General features: G+C 38.9%; 2 protein-coding genes across 3 annotated transcripts in view; both read left to right on the top strand.

The window, feature by feature from the left end:
* Positions 1-6,030, top strand: part of gab2 (GRB2-associated binding protein 2) — a 62,135-nt gene extending 56,105 nt beyond the window's left edge. For both annotated transcript variants that reach the window (XM_053507083.1, XM_053507082.1), the window contains one exon: positions 1,503-6,030. In XM_053507083.1, the coding sequence (XP_053363058.1) occupies positions 1,503-1,646 (144 nt within the window). In that variant the 3' untranslated portion in view covers positions 1,647-6,030. The remainder of the gene's footprint in view (positions 1-1,502) is intronic.
* A 5,150-nt stretch (positions 6,031-11,180) lies between these two features.
* Positions 11,181-24,429, top strand: part of zmp:0000001236 (mastermind-like protein 2) — a 51,884-nt gene continuing 38,635 nt past the window's right edge. The window contains exon 1 of the mRNA XM_053507916.1: positions 11,181-12,033. Coding sequence (XP_053363891.1) covers positions 11,641-12,033 — 393 coding nt within the window. The 5' untranslated portion in view covers positions 11,181-11,640. The remainder of the gene's footprint in view (positions 12,034-24,429) is intronic.

Raw genomic sequence — 24,429 nt, forward strand, 5'->3', positions numbered from 1 at the left:
CTGGTTGGATATTTGACCACCCATATTGGCAGAATTGGTGTTTAATTAAATTTTTGTTTTGGGTTCCTGGCATGGACTTGACGTTAGGTACAGTCCACTTTTTTATTGGGTTAAAGTGCCAAAAGCTTCAAGTTGGCCTGCTTTACTCATTCCACAACCAGATTTCATAAACGTTTAGAGCCACTGTCCTATTGAGTAATTTTACTTTGTCCAAATTTCAACAATCTGGCTGATAAATTGAGGTTATTTTAAAAATGGTTAATGAGGTTATTTTTATGATTTAGTTCTCCTTACTTCATTGTCCCATCTGCCAATTTTACTGACAGGCCCAAAGCATGATGCTACCACCACCATGCTTAACAGCTGCTATGGGGTTCTTGGGATTAGATGCCTTACCTTTACTGCCTGTGTCAGTGTGAACCCTGCTTGGCAGTAGACTGTGACACTGGAGTTTAATCAGCTTCCAGTTTATGCCAAACCTGTGGCTTGGTGGTTCCTAGGTTGTTCCTTTTAGCTAAGGGTAATAGATTTGGGTCTTTTAGATCTTGGTAAAGTGGCCTTAACTTATTATTTAGAAATAACTCCAAGAGATGTTCCTGATTTGTCTAAATCTACCATACATTTGGACTTTTCCACTGCACTGTAAGTAAGTCAATGTGCTTTCAGACAAACACTTTTTTATGTTAGCCCAAAGTTACCAGCTGCGGTCGATCATGATCACTAACAGGAAGACACCATCACTGCCAAAGAATTAATAACCTGTGTGGGTGTATGTGTATTTTTGATCCTGCATGGATAATTGTGATGCTTCGTTGTTATAAGAAACTGTAAAATCAGCATTCTGGTCCAGAAAAAGACTGATTAAAAATAAATAAATAAATAATAATAATAATAATTAAAACACTGATATTGTCATTCTGTATTCATGTTTTTGATGAGTCTTATGTAAACCTCTGACTGCTTCCTCCTACTGATTCCCAACCTAACTGAGATCTAGGTTTTTGCTGGATTGTTTGAACAGGGTTTAGACTCCTGGGTAGACTTGTCGTTATGCTTCGTATGCTTAGGCTCATTGTGCTGAATCAAAGTCTCTTGGTCAATAGAACTGGTTTTCCTTTTAGATTGTCATATTTTTGGCTCCGGCCATCTTGCCAGTTTGTTAGAATCCCTATAATGTAAAAAATGTTCAGTGTGGAAAGTATAAGATACTGTACTATAGAAAACAACTAGCTAGAAAGTTAATTTTCTATCAAACATCCTCTCAGTAGAGGAGGATGTCAACAACGCACTTCTCATCCTTCTCATCATCAGGCAGAATTGTCTCAACATGTATACCCAGTTTCATATTTACACATGCATGATGTCACTTCACTGTGAATCTTAAACAGTTTAGAAATAGTTCAGAAGAACTGATGAAAACCCTGATATGAATAGTGCAATGTTGGTTCTTGTTTTTCTTGGTCACTAAGCTCATTTCAACTTATTTTAACTTCTGCCTACAGCCTTCCACATCTTCCGCGACCTCAGATGAAAAGGTTGACTACGTCCAGGTGGACAAAGAGAAGACACAGGCCCTTCAAAACACCATGCAGGAGTGGACGGACGTCCGACAATCAAGTGAGCCGACCAAAGGCATTAAATCCTGACAGAGTGCAAACATGCAAATTTTGGCAACACAATGCACGTGCGCCTCCTTATCACTTCATTTTCCATCAGACTGGTGTGCCATGACATGAGGGATTTATCTTCCTTAAACAAAACAAGAGATTCAGCAGGTCTTAAAGCGATGTTATAAAATGGAACCCAAAGCCATAACTAACCCTTGGTCTCATGATGGGAAATACAGCCATTGATCATTAAGGAACTGCCTTCCGTGTTAACTCTGGACAGAGATTCATTTTTTATTTTCCTTTTTTTAATAAATCATTGTATCATGAGCCATCAGTGTGAGCTAAATCAAGAATGTGCTTCAGTATGCGCATAAAAATGTCTAGTGTCTTATAAATTGTTTGATTAAAAATATATATATTTCCCTTCTGTTCAAATGCTTCATACAGATTAAGATCCAGTGAGACATGTTTCCAAGCACTTTGTTTTTGCTAGTCCAACAGTTTAACAACTCTTTGACACCAAGGCCTTCTAGATGATGGCTTTATAAAACTAAAAAATATCATGTTGAATATTAATCACTATGATGAAGTATGGTAAAGATATGGCAGATGGGGACTAGGTTAAAATAAAGAAGATCATCTAGCTTAATATGAAGAAATCATTAGCTTCATTTTGATCGGGTTATAAAATTTATTAATTCTTAAAGTTAATAAAGAATGGAAAAAAAACATTTTAAGAAACTATACTTAAATGGCGCTTTCTCTAAAAATTATAATCAATATAACTTAATATTATAATTGGGGTTAAAACTTTCGCCCTGTGCTTATAAACATAAACAAGCTTTGATGATTGACACAAAATTGCTTCAAATAAATTTTTACATTGAAGAAGGTTAGAGTAGTAAATACTTGCAATATTATACTGATTAGCCACAACAACAAAACACAAAACATTAAGCCCAGTATTGTGGGGGTTCCCCTTATGCCACCGGGGCGGATCCGGCCTCTTGGGGCATAACTTGCTGGGATGTCTTGCATCAGGACGTTGGCAGCGGATCCTTAGGTTGCTGTGAGTTAAGGGAGGGCCTCTGTGGATCAGACCTTTTTGACTGGTACATTGTGTGGTTGCTTGGTCAGATTGAGATCTGGGGAATTTGGCCAGATTAACAACTCTTTGCCTGCTAAACCTAATGTGCAGCCGGCTGTATTGTATTGGGTGTTCTGATACTTTTCTATCATAGCCAGCGCTGACTTTTTTTTTAGAAACATATGCTACATTGGCTTTTCTGTGGGGTTGGGGACTTTGGTCCCAACTGACATACAAGAGCCTTGGGTGCCCATAATCCTGTCACCCAGGAATATAATTGATAATGTTATTGTAACCTTGTGGCTAATCATTGTATATATGTACTGTATACGCAAACCATGCAGCAAACTATTCAACAACATACTGTAGGTTTGTTCAAACCATAAAAGATTTGTGTAAATAACAGTTTACAAGACACAAGGTACACTCAGATTTATGTGTATAGTGAAGCACATTTGAGTTCTCTCTCTCTCTCTCTGATTGTTGATGATGCACACATTTATCAATACAACTAATCTCTCTACTTACCCACGTAAGCGGATGCCTCATATTTGAATGAAAAATACCAGATATGAAGCTCAGACAGTGCAGTTGCAGCATGATGTGCATGCAGTTGCCTGTCTATTTAGGAGTGCAATATGGGCTGTGGCTCTCATTGATTGGTGGAAAGTTATCTCTAGCCTAGTGTTATCAATACTAACAAATGGGCACTGCATGAAATTTAAATAACTGTGTTATTTTCAGAATGATTGAGCTTGCAATAACAGCTTTCCAGGCAAACTGAATTGCAGTCTGACTTCGATTGATTCTGGGAACAGAGAAGCCTGAATAACATTATCAGTGCCTGAGCAAACATCAGACTCAGCGAAAAAAGAAAAAAAGTAAAAAAAGAAAAAAAGAAAATGGCAAAACCTACTGGTGTGTGGTGTAAAGAACAAGCATTTCAATTTATTAAAGTTTATTCAAGCCATGTAGCTGAGTCATGTATTGAGAGATCATCCCGTGCAGATTTAGCTTAGCAGTGCATGTCCTCCGATCAGGAAGATGATGAAAACCGAATCTCTCTGCAAAGACTTAGCAATATATTGAATTCACTTGCCATGGCCAAATGTTTCGCTGTTGGACAATTTTTTTTTTTGTTCAAGCAATTTTGGTTTTCAGATATGAATCCAATAAGATATAGAAAAGATACAGTACGTATTAATGTGGTTCTCAATAACATATTGACTCAGTATGTGTATATTTTCCTCCTGGATACATGGCCATATTTATTAAATGGTGCAATTGTTTGCCAGCAGATGTGCCACACCTGTCTGTATTCATCAGTGGTTCAAGGATGAGAATCACATAGATGCCTTTTTATAGTTTTTTTCTTTTTATATATATATTTTTTTTATTTGCATAAAATACATCTCTGGTATTTCTAGTCTGCAGGATGGTAGCAGTGGACCAAAACGAAAGCATTAATGAATTACTTGTCATTCCAGTCGATCACTTTTGGTGCAGCTCTAAACTCCAGTGGACTCATGAAGTCGTGACTGCACAAAATGTAACATTACTGTGAAATGTTAAACAAACATGTGTTTTGAAATGAAATGAAATAGATGAATTGGTTACAGTTGTACTGTCATGAAAAAGACTCATTGGAATTTACAGCAGTAATGAAGAGTCTTACTTTTTAAAGGTCAGAAAGTCATTCCAAGTCAAACCAGGGCTTTTGTTTGTGCAGAATAACAGAAAACAGTTATGTTTTCTGTTATAACACTTTCTCTATTCAATCCCCTGCTAGTGTTTCACTAGTGCTCGGATACCATCAGTGTAGAAAATGTTCTCAGTACACCAAGCTCCATGGACAGTCTGCTTGTTTCAAGTCTAAAACGCTGGCCTCCCAGAAACTACTTTAATGGACTGTAAGGGGGGATGTGGCAATAACTCCTATCTGAATTCTTGTAATGTGCAAGTGATCGTGATCGTGAATAATTGTGTGTACAGTTCCCACACACAGATGCATCTCATGCGCAAGTCGACAACAAGTTATACGTCGATTTTTCAAGCATCAGGTGTTCACGGATGTATGGCCTTTTTTAAATTGTTTGCACCATTCGGATGCTTTACTCTGGCCAAGAGTCTCATCACCATCATGTGCTTGATGTTTTCTTTGAGCGTCAGTCGTTTGTTTTCCATTCATTCTTGAGAATTGTCATCACAAGTCCCGGTTTGACTTGAACATCTCGAGTTCATTTCAGATTATCAGGAAAGGAAAAAAAAATATCTAAGACTTGTGTTTCAGTTTGGAATAGTATAGGGAAGGATTTCTCAATGGTTCTACTTGTGAGGTTTTGCTAGTTTTTCATTAGCTAAGGTCTTGCGTATTAACACATTCGGTTATAGGGTTCTAAACAGAATGTGTAAAGGTTCCTTTATAATGAACACTTTATTCAGATTTTAAGTTTTTTGTTTTGTTTTTTTTCCTAAAAGCTCTAGCAGGAATTTCCGAGATATTAATTCACATGCCATTGTAAGAGCCCATAAGAAATTAAGATTAAGATAAGGCATGAGATGACGATTGAAAAGTAATATGTCAGTCCTGTTGAAAATTGAATGAAATATGCGTATTTTTTTGCTTTCTACCAGGGATATTTCCTATTTATTATTAGTTAAACATGAAGCCTCTGTCTTTAATTCAGGTCCTTGTTTACTTTAATTTGTGATTACAGCTTTTTGTCAGCATTGATTTTGGGGCTACCTTTTTGTAACCCTGATATTGGAAACCTTTGAAGACCTACTTCTGTGGTAACGGTGCACTGGCATTGCCCTTCAGCATTCTGCTGAACTACTGCGAGACTGAAATCAGTTATTCCCCATGCCTTTGTCTGTGAAAATACAATGTGTAATGTGCTGTCATGGGAGAATGTGTAAGTGAGCTGAATATATTTTGCTGTGTTAGTGTGTATGCTGTATTGTGTTGGATGACTTGCTCTCTGAGCATGGTAGAAAAAAAATGTTCAACTTTTTTGTTTTGTTTTTACCGAGTTCTCTTGAGTAATGTACACTTTGTCTTATTTCTACTTTTACTGTAAAGCCTTTATATCAAGTTGCTTGAGAATTAATTTATTAATTTATTACATGTTCACAAGAAGAAATACCTTGTAAGAATGATAGTTTGTGGCTTGACTAACATTAATTTATGCTACGCATTTTGATCTTTGTGAAGCAATATGCCAAGTAAAGCCAGTAAAATGGTCTAATGTGGTACTTTTGGGATACAAAAAAAAAATAACATTGTTATTCCATGATATTATATCCTCAAAATGTTGACCAAAATAAACTTCAGTGCAAACACGAGTGTTTAGGTGTTGTCTTGTCTAAATAATAATACAGTTCAGTTAATTGCAGCAGATGTCAGCAGGTCACATGAATTTGTTAATAAGGTAATATCTTCTATTCTAATCTCCTATTTTTTTTATATGATAAAACAGTGAAGTTGGCGTGTCTGTACATTGAAGATATTTACAAAAAACTTATTTGGGGGATGTAAGATGAGTAATAGAACACATCAAGATAGTTTTTGGAATTTTTGTCTCTGTTTGTCTGTTTGTTTGTGCAAACATGACATAAAAACTACTGAAAAGATTCTAAAGGGGTTTTTATAAGTGTACTTGCCCAAGCTTGAGGTAACATATAGGCTGTGTTTCATCGCAATCGGCCCATGGAAATAGAAGATATGCTACTTTGAAACCTAAATGAAAAACCTTGGGAAAATAATCTCAAAATTCAACTTTCAAATTCAAAATTTAGCTGTACATTTTTTTTAAATACATTTTTATGAATGTGCAATTAAATTCCACCCGAACGTCCCGGGCACATCTAGAATATTATAAATTGATTTAGTATGCTATGCAAAAGTCTTAGGCCAGTCTTTATTTCTTGATTTTGCTTCCTCTTGTCTTTTTTATTTAAAGTGTCAGACATTTTTAATATAGTTTTGAGGAATGCAGCAGTTTCACTTTTTTCGCTCTCATTTTAAGATCCAGTCCCTGTACCTGATCAGTTTCAAAGGAATGTTTTGGTTTGTTAAGCATCACATTGACCTATGAATCATTCAAGCCTTAAAAGACATCTAACTTAAGGCATTACCCAGTGAGACGCTTGTGCAGATGATGACAGATGATCAGGCCGGTGATAATAATAATGCAGAATCCTGGGTAAGTTTAACAAACAGGATGAGAAATGAGGTTGCTGGTGAGGTTGTTACATGTTGGTATTCCTGTTGAGGGGTCGCCACATCAGACCATCTGAACCGCACACAATTTGGCACTGGTTTAATGCCGGATGCTCTTCCTGAGGCAACCCTCCCATTTTATGGACCGGCACTGCATCCAGTGGCTGGGGTTTTTGGCCATTGGATGGGAGGTGACCCTGGGCCGTCCACAAAGCAGACAAGAAACCTACCCCGGAGCCGCTGATGCCCTGCTGAGGTTGTTACATAAACAGACAGTCTTAAAATTGTATCTTTAGGCATTTTGCAGCCTGTCACAGTAAAACATGTGTTCTAGTTTATTTAATCCGCATAATTCAATTTATTATGAAGAAATAAGGGGTGGATCTAGTCTTTAGCACAGTACTATAAATCAGTAGAACAATGATACAAACAAATGATGGTATAATAACGATATAACCAAGTGTTGTTTATTTTCCTGGTAATTTTTTAGTCCAGTACTTAATTCTTTTGAAAATGTAATAGATATTGCTTTAATTATTTATGCACACACTATCCTCCTGTTTTAACATGTAGCATGTGTACAGTAATGAGACCTAGAATGTTTTAGTGAAATCACTTTAATTTGATCAAATCCATGGCTTTTGTCCATATGCTTATTTGGTTTGCTTTTGTCCTATTTACCTGTTAGCTGAAAACCCGTCCTTCTTACACTAACAGTTCAGTGGATAGGCTCACAGGTCAGTGTAAACACTCTCACGTCATCGCGATGTGTGTATTGTGTCAGTGCTGGGCCACTCCCTGTGCCTGCTGTCTCTGATCTGACAAAAGCTCATCCCTAAGCCCTACTGACCCCTTCTGGCAACCACAGCCATGACTCAGTCTGTCCTCATAAACAGCTCCCTATGTTCTGACTCAGGCCTTCATTATGTCAACATGTTTCCACCACTATCTCTCTTTGTTCGCTTTTGCCACACAGTGCTGATGAAGCTGTTATTCATACACTCCTCTGGTGTTTACTCCAAGCCACATGCTTCACAAAGAGATGTGAGAAAAACACCCCATGTTTTACTGATGCGTTTTAATTGACCGTTGCTTCAAAATGGAGTGATGATGTGACTAATTGAATGAAACGGCACTTTAGTCAGTGAACTATATGATCAGCAGAGAATAACAGGGATGCTGAAGTAAACAAGTGCCATCTGATGATGCTATAGTTAAGGTTCTGAGTTATACTGTAGACTTAAATCGCATGCTACAGCAGCCAGAGGCCATTTTATTATTTAAAAAAAAAATAGTGACAATGATTATACTAATATCGACCTATTGAAAGATGTAAATTAAGAAAAAATGAATGAAAAAGAAAGGAGTCACACGTGTGTGTGTGTGTGTGTGTGTGTGTACATGAGTAAGAGTCAGGTGAAATGATGAACTGAACAAAACAGATGGAAGAGGTTTATCTTCAGTGTGCTTCTTTTTATTGCCAGCAGGAGGCACTGGTCTCTGGACATACTGTATGTCAAATAAATCAATAAATAAACCATTTCACTCTTTTATTTTGTGTTTATTTTTACATAAGCAAATAAATGTAACAACAAGATGTAATTAGAAACCAAAGTTTTGAATTGTAAATATACCACGGCCCATTGGTAAATTGGTTAAATCGGGAAGTAATGAAGCAATAATGTTAGGATTGCCATCATGGTGGCATAGTGGTTAGCACTAAAGGTTCACGAGCACAGACATGCAGAATAGGCTAACTGCCATTTTCAAATTGCATGTACTGTAGCTTGTCAGAGAGTGTGTGCGTGTTATGTGCCCTGTGATTGAATGGCACCCTGTCCAGGGTGTATCCCACCTCATGCCTCAAGTTCCCTGGGATAGGCTCCAGGCCTCCATCAATCCTGTACAGGATAAACAATATAGAGAATGAGTGAGTGAGTGAGTCGCTATGTATGTGTATATAATAAAATATAAAATCAAACGCACAGGCAATCTTATAATAGTCACTTTTATTTTACTATTTAATTTAAAAGTAATGATTTTTCTAAATCTCATGATATTTAAATATAATTGCTCTATAATATTTTTAACTATATGGGAGGCTAAGTATAAAATATATTTCTTTGTATGTCGAGAAATTAATGAGAACAAATGTTTATTATTCTTGAAAAACAATGCATAAATAACCAAGACCAGTTTAATATGATGTGAAAAATGTGCAGGGGACTATGCATGTTTTTATTATAATAAAACTGCCACTTTATTTTAAATAGGCTTACAAATTCAGTATGATTTTAGTAATCTTTTTTTTTTTTAAACTAAAATCTAAATAAAGTTTCTAACTGTGTGTAAGATGTGTAGTAAGATTAATACTTCAATAAACAATAATCACATTGGGGATGTAAAAATAAAACCATAATACTGGTCAATAAATGTCCATAATTCCATGTGATTCTCTGTTAATTCTCCATACCGCCTATCCTGTGTAGGGTCACATGGCCTGGAGCTTATCCCAGGGAATTTGGTGCAAAACACAGGGGGCACATTAAATAAGGTGCCAACACACCTCAGAGCACAAATACACACCCACTCACACACCCAATAATAATAATAATAATAATACATTTATTTATAATGCAATTTATATTTGAAGCAAATCTCAAAGTGCTACAAATTAATTTGACCCGAAAGCTCATAAAAAGATAAGTTTTAAGACCAGATTTAAAAGCGTCAACAGTCTGTGGCGTCCTCAGATTCTCAGGGAGAGCATCCCACAGTCTAGGTGCAGCTGAGCAAAAGGCCCTATCTCCCATAGTATGAAGTTTAGTCTTAGGAGGTTTCAAAAGATGTACTGATGCAGAGCGGAGGTTGCGTGTGGACGTATGTGAGGTAATAAGTTCTTTGAGGTAGGGAGGGGCATCCCCAATAAATACACTGGTGGGTAAGAAAAACAATTTTAAATGAAACAGGGAGCCAGTGAAGAGATTTAAGAATGGGCGTAATATGATCATATTTACACCCTCTAATCAGGATCCTGGCAGCACTGTTCTGAATATACTGCAGCTTTTGAAGGGTTCCTCCAGTAGTCCCAACAAGAAGTGCATTGCAAGTCCAGCCTGGAGGAGACAAACGCAGGGACCAACTTCTCTGCTTTAGCAAAAGTGAGTGCTGGACGCAGTTTTGCAATATTCCTGAGGTGGAAATAAGACGTTTTACACAGATGTTTGACATGAGCCTCATACGTCAAATGAGAGTCCATTTTAACCCCAGGGTTTATAACGGATGTTGACAATGGGATATTCTGACCAGAAAAGGTAATACTGGTGATGTTAGATGTCCTAACCTGGTGTGGGGTGCCTACTAAAATAATAAAATGCCTACCTAATCATCCACTATTGATATTTTCAAAATGCCCTTAAGCCTACACCACCAGCCTAGCCTGGAGTCCAGAGGACACACACTAAAAAGATCCAGGAAAATATCAATGCAATCAGTATTTAGTTACAAAAGATCCTTGAGTCACTTAAGTGAACAGCAGAAGATAACCACTGTTATGGTGTGTAAATTTAGGCCTAAATATTATCCTTCAGTTGAGAACATTTTTTTATTAGAGTAGGTTACTTTTGGCATTGACAATTTTAAACCTTTGATAGCTGAAAATATAATATAAAAATCAAGTGATTAAGGTTTTACATTTTTAAAATGATAACATAATAAAACTAATATTTTTAAGGATGAACATAGTAATTGATCCCTTCCATCTGTAGCCTATACACTGATCAACCATTACACTATGACCACCTGCGTAATACTAAATAGGTCCCAATTTTGCCACCATAACAGTGACACCTTTTTATCAGAACCTCTATACAGTAGCTCTTCTTGTTAGATCGGACCACACTGGCCAGCCATCGCTCCCCATGTGCATCAGTAATCCTTGGCCACCCATGACCCTGTCTCTGGTTCATCGTTGTTTTTTTTCTTAGGATTACTTTTGGTAGGTCCTGTACCACTGTAGACCAGGAACATCCCACAAGAGCTGCAGTTTTGCTCACCCATTTGTTTCTACTTCCAACACATCAACTTCAGGAAAAAAAAAAAAAAAAGTATACACACTTGACTAAAATATCTCGCCCACTTCCGCTAGAGGGCGCACATCGACCTGACTTTCAGTCAGACCGGGCTTCATTTCTATTCCGTAAGTAAGAGCTGCCGGAGATCCGCAGAGGAGAGAAGAGAGGGGGAGGAGGATTAGGAGAGGTGTCCGCTCCCGCGTTTCTGCAGCATTTGTTCAGTAAACGGGAGGCGGCGCACGGAACAGCGCGCTAGACCTACGTATTTGGAAAGAGAATGACGGGACCGCGGAGAGATCTCTCCTTTCCCCCGGAAGTTTCTGGCTTTGTGGATTACAGTAGGCTGTAATTACGCTTATTAGTTGACTGTAGGAGGAAGAGCGAGCGGACACACGGATACGGCTGCGGGCTGTGCTCGACTTCGGCTTGTTAGGAGTTTCCACCTTGCAGCTGGTGGAAAGTCATAAACTTTGAACTTAAACCCACATATTGAGTGAAGACTTATTGCGCGTGCATTCTGCGTCGTGATCCGGAGAAAGCGCACGCGTACGCCTGTCTGTGAGTTACCGGTTGTTTCTTAAGATGCTCTGCGTTGTGCGCAAAACGAGGCTTAAACTTGCGCGGTGAACCAGCACGGAGCGGTGTGGGATGGGAGAAGCGGCTCCGGCGCAGCCCACGGCTCCGGGTTTCCCCCCCGTCCTGGGCTCGGTGGGTTCGGGCTCCATGGCCTCGGTGAGCCCGGTGTCGGTCCACAGCGCTATAGTGGAGCGGCTGCGCGCGCGGATCGAGCTGTGCCGCCGCCATCACTCGGCGTGTGAGAGCCGTTACGTGCGCGGACAGGCTGAGATCTCGGACCGGGAGCGCGAGGCGACGCTGCAGCTGCTCAGCATCGTACAGCAGGGCACCGGGAACCGGAGAGGCAAAGAGAGGAGCGCGAGAGCGGGCGCGGCGCACGGGCCGGATGGAGCCACGGCGGCTAACGGAGAGCAGAAAAACCGAGAGAGCGGGGAGGGGGAACCGAGACTGGCAACCCGCATAGCGGTAAGCACCTGAGCAGAGACCAAAGCGTTCATTACTGCAATTAAATAACACTGTGTGTGTGTGTGTGTGTGTGTGTGCCATTATAAAGACCTGCTCTGACGCGCACCACACCATAGTCATGTGGACACAAGTTGGTTTGAGATATTTATATAGAGGTGAGTTTATGAGATAGACATTAAGCATAATAACAAGCCCTACTCCAGTAAACCCTAAGCAGTGTGTATGATCAGAATGTGACTGGTGTGTGTCAGTAAAGCATGCTGGGATAACCATAAGAATCCTGATTTAATAAGAGGCTATGAGTTGGAGGAAGCCCCTGAGGTCAATAGGACAGCGCTGAGCTTTTGTTCTCGGTCCCCATGCCTTCCTCATTACTTTCGCTGTTTGACCCTCATTAAAGCTGTTAAGTCAATTAAACATTTCTGCCTGTTTAAGGACTTTACACGTTGTTTTTCCCATGAGGTTGGTAATCCTGTATAATTCTCCACAGTGACAAGCTCAAGAGGTTACAAATCAGTTAAGACCAACTGTGTCGTTTTGGGGATTTGGTTCCATGCAATCCATTGTCACTGGCTACTATCACAGGTTTGAACATATTGCTCTCAGGGCACCTTCTCGATTGAAGCTTTTCCTGTGAAGCCGTTTGAAGCATGCCTTCCGTTGCATAAATGTTTAGCACCAGTGAATATATTTCCTGGATGTGTTTACTCAAAGTCAAACAAGCCTTGAAAACCCGGCTGTTGGGAGGCGGCCCAGTGATTAAGTGCCCTGGGCATCGGGACGCTTTTTGTTATTTCCTAATTTCAAGGTAGTGACAGATCTGGGAACAGTGGGAGGGACATGTAAAACATGCTCTCACGGAAGGAAAGACCAGTCGCAACTAGTTGTGTTTGCTCATCTGAAGCCAGATTGCACAGAGATCAGGAGACACATTAACTGTGTTCAGTGACCCTTTTGATTGAACACATCTGTGTTCCAGTGTAAAATTTTGTCCAGCATATTGATCATTAGCGATCACAATCAGTGCCCCTAAAATATGATATTCTGCTATGGAATGCTTAAGGTATTAATATAATTGGCTGTGATTAAAGGCTGACAGGGCAAGCATGTAAATAATATGAGGAAGGAGGAAATGCCTGAGTATTTGGTGGTGTTCTTGGCTTGAGAGCTGCAGGAGAAAAAAGCTGGAGTCGGGCCTGACCCTGGAAACACTCTTCTGTTACACGAATCCTAAGAGACTGCTCTAAATCCAGAATCAAGGTGAACGTCTCACAGTGGATAACATGAATGCTGTCAGGTCTTTCATCTGGATGAGGAAGATTAGTTTTAAACAGAGCATTCTTTAGCTTTGGAAGAATGCCAGATTGCCAAAGCTTTATTTATTCTGCTATTTCTCCTAATTTTATTTATATTGCGCATATCCTGCTTCCAATTTTTTTCAGCGGGGGCAATGGAGTAGGGGTTAGCAATGTTTCCTTACACTTTTTGTCTGTATGTGTATGGAGATGTCATGTTTTTCCCTTGCTTTGGGGGTATCACTGGGATAGTCTGGTTTCCCCCAACAGACCAGACACATGTTTTCCAGGCTGGTTGAAAATTGTCAGGAACATGTGGACTAAATTGTCCTTAGTGTACATTTGGATTGTGTGAGTGTGTGTGCTCCTGTGCCCTGCAATGGCTTGCATCCTGTCTTGCTACCCCCCCCCAACTAACACCTGTAGTTTGGTGTTGAACTCCAGTTCAGTTATTTGCGCTGCTGAAATCAAAGACATTCAGGGTTCATCTTTGTTAGCCCTCCCAGCTTTTTTCTTTGCTAGGTGCCCCCTGTGTACTCCTCATGTTTTATTCACATCCTGTGAGATGACTGAGGCTTTGAAGACCACTGAACTGTTCAGCATATACATCTCCAGGTTTATATTGCATAACATAATAGCTCCACGTCACGACATTTCCACACACTATTCTCTTTAAAGACACAAAATCCTATCCTTAATTGTTTTAAAAGGAAGCAGTGAAGGAAAAAAAAAAATTACAAGAGGAGTTTCTTCCCGCCCACACATTCAAGGGAGGTGATCAGTGAGAAGCACAGGCTGGCTGTCATATGGCTAGAGCAATGTCATTTGCTTCATCCAACTGCATGTGGCTAAATTCAAATACCAGCCGTGTGTCGAGGGCTTAGATTTATCCCATAGACATCTGGTAGCTATGATTCAGGTCCAAGGCATTAAACTCAGTTACATTTTATCCAACCGACTGAGAATTAATGCAAAATGGGATCTTTGGCTTATCGAGGCTGCATGCTGACATTTTGATTTTAGAAAGTGCACTCTGTGAATGATTCCTTAATAATGCGTTTAACCACTTTAACTAAATGGCTTGTGTTCGTATTTACAGGTTTATAGTGCCTTTATTGATATGACGTTTTGATTGATGGCAATGTCATGTGAAAAAAGAAATTTGAGTGTAGGGTCGACAGTACGCGAAAATGTGCTCAAGGCCAGATCTTGACAATTAGAGAATATTCATGAGTCAGGTTGAGGAATGAAAACAAAACCAGGAAACAAATTGTATTTTGCTAGGAACAGCATCAAAACTGTAACCATCCTTAACTGTTCCAGAACAGATATGTTAATTTGAAAACCCACTAGTGTATTGTTTATGTCTTATCTCCAAATCCCAGCTGTTTTTGGAGCAACCTCACATTTCATTCAGAGTGTCAGGTTTTACAACTGACTTTTGCAACTGGTAACACGAGCCATAATGCTGCGTGGCGGTTCATGGCTGAAACAAAGTAGTACATGCAATATTTATATATATGTTATAGAAATGTTAGGGCTGGGCAGTTAATTCAGAATTATGTGAAACCAACATTTAGATCCAATGTAATCTCAACGTAAATCCTGTTAATACATTCCCCAGTGTGGGTTCATGTACTGTACTGTACTACCCTGTGTGACTACATGTAGGAGAACTCTTTCTTTGGAACAAAAAAATCCCAGCTTCCCAGCTTCAAACTTTGTGAGGGAACTATGAAAGCAATAAACAAAAAAATAAACAAATGAATGAATAAATAAATAAATAATAATTTATTAATCATTATCAATGTAAAAGATTTAGTTACTTGGTTAATATTATATTGATATTAGATCCTATCGCCTAGTACCAGATAATGCAGTACTTATTATGGTTTAGCTGGTAACAAGTTATTTATCAAGTTATTATACTGGTACAGTGAGTTGCTCCTCATTTCTTAAACAAAAATATCAGAAGGGTCAAATTATTGGCCTGAATCAAGAAAAGCAAACAACTAAGGAGATTGGAGAACTGTCCAACGCATTATAAAACCTGGAGGGTTAGTGGTAAAGCATCATCTTCAAGAAAGAAAACACCCTCAGCGAGCATGATGAGACATCACTTATAGGATTAGTGAAATTAAATCTCTGAAAAAAAAAAACAACACAGTAGATCTAACAGTCATGTTTACTATTGCAAGTAAGAGCATTTCCACACGCACAATGCAAAGGGAGCTCAAGGGTCTGGGACTAAACAGCTGTGTAGCCTTAAGCAAACTGTGGCTGCTTCTGTTGGTCTAGGCATAGCAACGATATAGTGTGTCCAAAAATGAGGTCAGCTGACAACCTGAATATATTGAATGACCAGGTTTTTCCATGAGAGGATTTTTTTTCTTCACTGATGGCATAAGCATATTAAAAGATAACAATGCCAGAATTCATTGGGTTGACTCAAAGCGCGAAAGAGTGGTTCAGGGAGAATGAGACCTTATGTTCACACATGGATGGCCACCACAGAGTCCAGACCTTAACCCCACTGCGAATCTTTGAATGTGCTGAAGGAGACTTTACGCAGCAGTCTGACTTTCCCATTATCAGTACAAGATCTTGGAGAGAAATTAACGCAACTCTGGATAGAAATAAATGTCATAAGATTATGAAAACGTAATCAAAGCAAAAGGCGGTCCAATTGGACCCAAATATACAGTATATTTAAGAAACAGACAGGTCTTTAATCGTCGCTTAAAGATTGCCAGTGACTGTGTACGGACATCTAGATGTACAGTTAGTGTGTCTATGCACTTTTAAACTACAACATGTAACATTACCATTGGGTTTATTTTTGGTAATAAAAAATCTCTAGCAATATGGGCTATTTCTTAGCTGTGTGTTTGAACACAAACAGTGCAGGCTTGTAGGTTGTGTGTGGGGGTGTTTGTGAACATGGCAGGTCTAATGAGTTTTAATAACCTTCTAAATATATTGTATTTTATGATGTAAAATGCACAGCATTGGTCATTATGTTACTCAGACAAAAGCTATTAAATATAATCATATTGTCTCTTTCAAAATATGAAATTGCTGCGGCATAATTGTCATTGCCCCCGGGACATTCTGAAGCAGACAGTTGCTGATAATGCTTTCACACCTGATGTTTGTGTGAGAAAAGCAAAAGTGTAGGTTAACGTTTCACTGTTGAGTAAAGCTCACAATATTTGCAAGCTGTCTAAGCTGGCCCTTGCAATGTTGGTAACTAACAATAAAAATAAAAAAAAGTGTTAAATTTTATATATGTCATCCCAGCCTGCATATTTCCAAATGTGGCAAGTTTTTACTGTGGGTCAGTCAACTAAGTGGAAAGTTAGAAAAAAAATAAAGAAAATTAATGCAAGAAGGGAGTTTCTGATTTATTGCACGTGATAAAGTTGATAAACTGGCATGCGTAGAGGAAAGGTGGAGAAATGTTTTATAATATAATATAGTGTAATGAGAGCTGTGGTGTAATGAAGTTTTTGGGATCATAGCTGACTGTGCTCAGACTTTGCAATCAGTTATAAGGTGGTTAAAGTTTAAAACGGCACTGAAGGTTGCAGGCTGCTGAATTAGCAGCTGAACATTGCCACCTTTGTCTCAGGTCTGAGTCATACTATATACATGTGAGTCAAATCTTCCTCAGAGCTATCCTTTTCATGCTTGATGTCATTTCTTTAACACAGAAAGTACTTTGAGTCTGTCAGGTTTTTTTTTTTTGCTGAGGAGGGAAAAGAGGGACTGGCTCACCGTGTCCTTCCACAAGCAGTGCGCTTTGTTGGACTTACCGGTAATCTGACTCCTGTGGGAACATGCATGTTCAGGTGTGTATGCATGGATCTTCAGGGGAAAACAATGTTTCTTACGTATTAGTGTTTCTTACTCGTACAAACAAAAAGGTGACCTGTAGAGAGAGACCTTCTATATTCACTTCTGTAGATAGCAAAAAAAAAAAGAGAGAGACTGAAAATGCTTAGCGAAAAGGCTGTTAAAATGGCAGATTACACCAGATTAGACTTACATTTCAAAAGAAGGGTTGTGACAGTGGCTCAGTGGTTAGCACTGTTGCCTTGCACTTCCAAGGGCTTAATTCCCATTTTCAGGCTTTTTGAGGAATTCAAAACTACCCGCCCCAAATACCCCCGACACTCCCCCCCCATCCCCCACCCGAATCCCCCACCCCGCATGCATTGTTGGTTCATTCATGTTTCCAAATTGCCCATGGAGTGTACGCCTGTGCTCTGCAATGGGTTGGCACAGCATCCAGGGAGTCACCCACCTTGTGCCCCAAGATCCCTGGGAAATACTTTATGCCCCATGAGACAGCATTAACAAATAAGAATGAAAAAGCACTGGTGACTTTTCTTTTTACGTTTACATTCAACAGAAGCAATGGAGACATGTTGACTGTGCTAATGTTAGCACTTCGGGCTGCACGATTCTTGGCCAAATACAAATCTCGATTTTTCTCCATGGGAATTTACAATCACGATTCTCTCACATGATTCTCTTTTCCAACCAAAAACATTAATTGGAAATACAGTTGAAAGACCTTCAATGTCCTTCTCTTGTATATAAAAGTCACTTTGCCCTATTTTAGATCCCTTAACAGGAATAAGCTGTTAAACATAAATAGAATGTCAACAGTAATAAATAAAAATAAATAAATAAACAAATAATAACAACCCCTGAACTTGTATTCGAAAAGCCCCAGGTCATATCTCCGACGTTTGCATGTTTCTGATAGCAAAAGGTTTTTGGCACAGAGGCCATATTGGGTAAGAAGATAATTTGAGGGATTCACACACACACACCCCACCTTCTAGAAAGGTCACGATCCTTTCCAAGGAAATGAGAAAATGAGCTCCTAATGTCAGTAGCGGACTCCTGGGCGGGAATGCCGGGTCAGATCGGGGGCTTTCTGGCTAGATCAGAGTTCAGCACTGTTTACATTACAACACAGGATATTTCTCGCAGGGCGGCCAAACTAGCTTGCCGTTCCCAGGCTCCCCACTCTCAGCCTCTCAGAGCCTTGAAAAGAAGCACAAGCACTCTCTTTTTCTTCATTCCCTCTCCTCTGTTTGCTCCCTCTCTCACTCCTTTACACTATCCCCTGCCTAGTCCTCTGGGGTCAAAGCCATTTGTGTTGTGCTGATTTTCCTCTTTTTGGTAAATGCAGACTCAGGAAACAGACATTATTAACTCTAACTCTGAGCTCGAGCAAAACCTTTGTTTTTTTGTCCAGAGAGGCAGTAAATTCATTTCTTGCCTGACATCCAAGTGCAACAATTAAAGAAGAGTGTTTTGAAACTGTGGCCAACTTTATACTTCATGTGACGTTTTTAAAATGAACCAGCTGGGAGATTTCATTTAGGTTATGGGTACAGTGGTTGGTACCAAGGCATACGGATTTCCAGAGGCGAATTTTTAAGGTGAAAAATCATTATTATATTTTATTATTAAATTTCAATTCTTAAGTCGAGAATTTATATGCCAAGGTACCACATTATTTGAAAATGATATCACTGGCATTGTAGAAGATTGTGAGTGTGACAATATTATGTCATAGTGCAACAAAAAAAGGTAAATGTTGTGCTGAATCAGTGCTGATAATGGCATCACATACTCCATCAGGTGAAAGAAATGAGAAAACCACATTTCTACACTGACTGGATCAACTGCTGGAGCTTAATGGTTGAGATTAATTAATACAATTTCTACTCAATATTTTGTATTGTTTCAGGTCAGCTTAGTAGCTCAGTGATCAAGGCAGTGGTGTACTTCTTGGAAGATTGCAGGTTCAAATCCCACCTAATTTAATTAGGTCCCCTGACAAAAGTATAAATGACTCCTGTACTCATATTACAGGACTCCTGTACTCATGGTCCTGTACATATTAGTGACTCCTGTACTCATGGTCGCTAGGGGCCTGGAACCTATCATTTAGATAGGTGACTTGGGGCACAAGGGTACACCCTGGATAGTGTGCCAATCCATCCCAGGGTACACACACACTATGGGCAATTTTGGAACATCGATTAGACTAATCTGCAGGTCTTTGGGAGGAAACTGGCGAACCCAGAGGAAACCCACCAAGCACAGGGGGAGCATACAAACTCCATGCACACAACGACAGGTATCGAACCTGCCCGGGAATCGAACCCAGACCCTGGAAGTGCCATGCAACAGTGCTAACCACTACACGACCATGCATTGGTTAGTTGCTGTAGAAGTTGGACAGGAAGGACCCATGCTTTCATACTGGCAGCGTTTCAGTGATAGGGAGACCCAGTTACATTGCCTGGCCCAAAAAAAAGTCGCACATGCTAATATTTCATTCAGCTTCCTTTAGCTTTGATTACGCAATGCAAAGTCAGCATTTTATTGCATAACATTGCTGAGTCTAGGCCTGACTAACTGAAGAACCCGAGATCGTAACACTGCTTTTAGAGGCTTGTAGATTGGGAACTAGAACTTAAAGCATTTTCCCTGATTCACCTTCCTAACAAGTGCTTTTCTTAAGGCTACATAGCGGTTTTATTGACAATTCAGCACTATGTTTTTGTTATATATAACAAAGGCTGTGTGACTCAGCCCAATGCTAAGCAGATTTGCTACAGATACAGTTATTACATAATATGTACTGAAGTGTTTTATTCTCCTTACTGTATGCCCCAGAAACTGAGCAATGATTGCAGTTCTGGTTATTCAAGAACAGTGTTTTTTATGTTTATAGTTTAAATCACTTTGGATCCTGTTATGACTTATTATAAACACTAACTCATTCATTTTTGTTAAAATCAATAAGATAAAAAAAAATTCAGACCTTTAAAAAGAAATTACAAAACGAAATGTCTTGTGTTTTATAGATCTGATAATAGTGTAAACTTTATTTCTGACTTTTAAAAAAGGAACTGAGACCAGAGACTCCTTACAGTAAGGTGAAATAAACAATTTACAGAAAACCTTTTTATCCATTAAATCTTTTTGTTTTTAGTTTTAGGTCCCTCATACAAGTCCTTGTAAATTATTGATTATTATAGAAACAGAAAAATCTTAGACTTTTTGTCCAGAAGTGAAAAAAAAATTAAAAGTAAAAAGTGCTATTATTGAAGGGCAGTATATACTTGTAGATACACACAGCTGTTGCTTGTTGAACATTTGTTTTTGTCTTAGTAAATCTGAACCGTTTGACCCCAGCTTGCAGTTCTACTTATTTCTTACCTGTCTTTGTTTTTGTTTTTTATTACTCTTGCAGTAGAATGTTGCCTGGAGGCGAATATGTGCACCAGACTGGTGTCATCTGTAATCATCAGTTCAGCTAGTTTCTGATCCAAGAAGTTGTAGTTTCCCATGACACCATAAATATAAAAGGCAAACAGCAGATATAAAAATGTATCCAACCTGATTGCGAATATTCTAACCTAGTTACTTAGTATTGTTCCTTGGGAAAACATTTGATCATCTGTTAGTTTCATGTTCCTGCATGTTTTCAGTTTTTGTTTAAACTATATATATTAAAAGTCCTATACTGAAAAAAAGAACTGAAAAGCAATCAACTCAAAACTTATCCATAATTGAGATGATGTGCATATCGCTGTATAATGTTTTTCGAGAATTATGTTCCTTAAATCATGTGCATTTTCCTCAAAAACCTATGTAGTGTGAAATTATTCCATGTAGGCATGTATTAATTCTACTGACTGCACAACCCGAATTAGGAGTGAGATTTAAGTAAACTATCTCTCTGTTTCTTTCTTAGTAAGGAAAAATTTAATTTTATTCTGTGGTTAGACTGCAGACTACAGAATCTATAGACGGAGATCTGGTAGAAAAAGGCCGTATTATTTTAAATAAATAATTTAGCAAAATAGTAATGTACTGTATTACTATCACCAAAGGAAATAAAAAATTCCTAATTAGTCAAGGAAATATACTTTTAATATTAAACCTATCAGTTAGTCTTTTATATGCACATATAGTATTGTGTTTGGATTCGTGGTTAAGGTTGTTTTGATGGAAATGGTTTCTAAGAATATTCTTGCATTTTTAGCAGATTTCATGCCTCTCTGAGTACAGGGGTTAAGCTTGCTGAGATGCACACAAGTCTAGTTTGTTTACCAAATCAATTTCAAAATTAGGCCAAGTGTGGTGAAAGGATTGTGGCTCCTGCACGTTTGAACAGAGAGCATGTTTTTGCATATTGTATTATTTATTTGTTTCTTGGCAAAAAGACGCTGAATCTCGGTTAGAGAGAAAAGGGCTACATCAAGGTCATCTCTGTCATGACAGACATGGCTGTCTACCCGAATATTCCGTCAAAACTGTCAGGTCTGTCTGCTTCAATGTACTATGAAATTGTAAGAAATAAAGTGAAGGCAATTGTTTATATTTACACTTTATGTCTTCTTTGGAAGTCTTATTTGAACCTTTACACCATCAAATTTGTGACTGTAGTATTATATGTCTCTTTCTCGAATATGATTAAATAAACCTTCAGACCAGGCAATTCAATATTTGTTGACTTTGCATAGGGAATCGCCACAATCTTATTTGTGTATCGATTTCAGAATGGAATAAAAGTGCTTTGATTTCTAGTAACCTCTTAATTCTGGTCAGGGTCGCAGTGCATTCAGAGGCAGTCCCAGGAACACGGCAGGAGAACTGACCCTAGTGCATTGTGGGGCACCATACACAAACACATGATCAAACTCACATAAAATAAATGTTTAATGTTACCAATTCACCAACTTGTATGTTTTTGGACAACGGGAGGAAACCAGAGAACCCTGAAGATTCCCACGTGAACACTAAGAGAAACTTGCACAGACCGTAACCAAACCTTAGTATGTTAGGAACTCTGCGGCTGTAAGGCAGCAAACCCTATCCACTGCACTACTGTGTGCAAATATTCTCCTAAATGTTTTCATATACAATATAATGTAAAATATATAAATAATATGCTATAGGATGGCTAAGGGCAATAAATGATATGTTTTAGTAGGGTGGAATGGTGGCTTAGTGTTTAGCACTTGCATCTCCAGGGTCCGGGTACGATTCCATTGCTTGGTGCATTTCCTCCAGGTACTCCTGTTTCCTCCCACTGTCCAAAGACTTGCAGATTAGACTAACTGGTTTTCTCCAAAATTGCCCTTTAGTTTGTAGGTGTGTGCCCTGTGATGGATTGGCAGCCTATCTAGGGTGTACCCCGCCTCATGCGCTAAGTCTCCTGGGACAGGCTCCAGGCCCACAGCGACCCCATATACAGGATAAAGTGGTATAGACGACGATGATGCCTTAGTGGAGGACAAATGATAAATTAATTATCTAACGCGCTTGGCAAGTACAAGCTGCTCTGCACTGCCAAATCTCATCTTTTGGTCTCCTGGAACGCTAAGTGACAAGGCTAAGAAATAGTATCTAATGTAATGTAATAATAAACTGAATATGGCAAGCCAGCTAGGTAATTATGTGCATTAATACAGAATAAGAAATATGGCTGCACAATTCGGTAAAAAAAAATCGCATTGCAATGTAAAATATGATATTTAAGAAGTAAATGTACCATTTTAGGGTTGTCAGTATTAAGACCTTAACACATGTGATTAAGGTAGAAAAATAGAAGCAAGTTTATCAAACGACCAAGATTGTCCCTAATGGCTTCCTATAATCGCAGCGTGGTCCCCCCCCCATCCCCCCCGCTGTGTGTTATAGTGCACTGTTACCCGAATAACAAGGACATGAAGTCTGCTTGTATTGAGCTAGTCATTCGTCCATGCCCAAACTGTTTAATCACTTCAAAATATTAAGTTTTAAAGTTTTATGTAATTTTCCATTGCTTTAGTGAAAGTTATTTAATAATATAAATTGCTAAATTTTTCACATAAGTTCGCACCCAATTCTGGGTTCTGTAAATGACATAGTCAGAAAACAAGAAACAATGGAAATAAGCAGGAGGAAAGAAAATTATAGATTGCCTGAACAAGGACCACCTTGGAAGTAAACCATTAAATCCATCACATCCATACCATTTCTTTCTAAACCAGTTGACAACTTGGTATTAAGTACCAAAATGGAGACTCAAACCTGTGTTTAGCTCAAGTGTGAACATTTTGTTTTGTTGCCAGAGAAGTATTTCCGAGATCTAACAGTTCGCAACAATGTACAGTAGACTTTAGCCTAGTTCTAGTCTATACCGCTTAATCCTGTGTACAGGGGTGCAGGGGACCCAGGGTGGGGTACCGCCCGGACTGGTGCCAGTCCATCGCAGGGCACATGCATGTACACAAACTCACACACTCATTCACACACAAGGTGCGAGGCAACAGCACTTAACCACTAAGCCACCGTGCTGCCTGCTAGCCTAGTATACAGTGGAAATTAGAATGAGAACCTTTTATATGACAGGGAATCATTAAATTCCATGGAGTAACACAGTACACTGTGGAATCCGTAAATGTTTAATATTTGATCATCCAATATTAATAGATTATTAATCTTAGCTTTAAATTTGCAAGCATTTTAATAAAGAATTGAATGAAATGTCACAGCTTGGATCACAGTGCCAAAACACATGGCTTCGACTGATTGTGTAATCAGTATATTGCATTTCTTCAGGCTTAAAAGATCTCATTAAATCTACATGAAGGAGCACTTAAAAGAATCATAATGCAAATGCATTTAAATACAGCCTGTATGCACAGGGTGGATATACCTGCTATGTTTGAAGCTGTAAGTCTGCATATGAAATTTCTCCGTAGCGTCTGTCGTAACTCTGCTACATCTCTTTCGCACTGACCTGATTAAACAAGACCATGTAGAGAGTCATTCATATTGCACAACCTATTTCCTGGCTTTGAAATCCTATTAATCAGCATTAATCATCTGACCACTGCTGTCACTGAGCCAGCGTGAATGTCTTACTATTTCAAGTGAGGCATACACTTTTTTTTTTCTTTACTTTTTTTTTTTTTTTTTACAAGCGTGTGAACACAAGTGGTCTTGTTCAGGGGGCTGAGCAAGTCAGGAGGTGCTGGGGGAAAAAGGACAAGCAAAAAGCAAGTAAAAGAAAGAC

Source organism: Clarias gariepinus, chromosome 11 (genome assembly GCF_024256425.1).
Source record: "Clarias gariepinus isolate MV-2021 ecotype Netherlands chromosome 11, CGAR_prim_01v2, whole genome shotgun sequence".
Lineage (NCBI taxonomy): Eukaryota > Metazoa > Chordata > Actinopteri > Siluriformes > Clariidae > Clarias > Clarias gariepinus.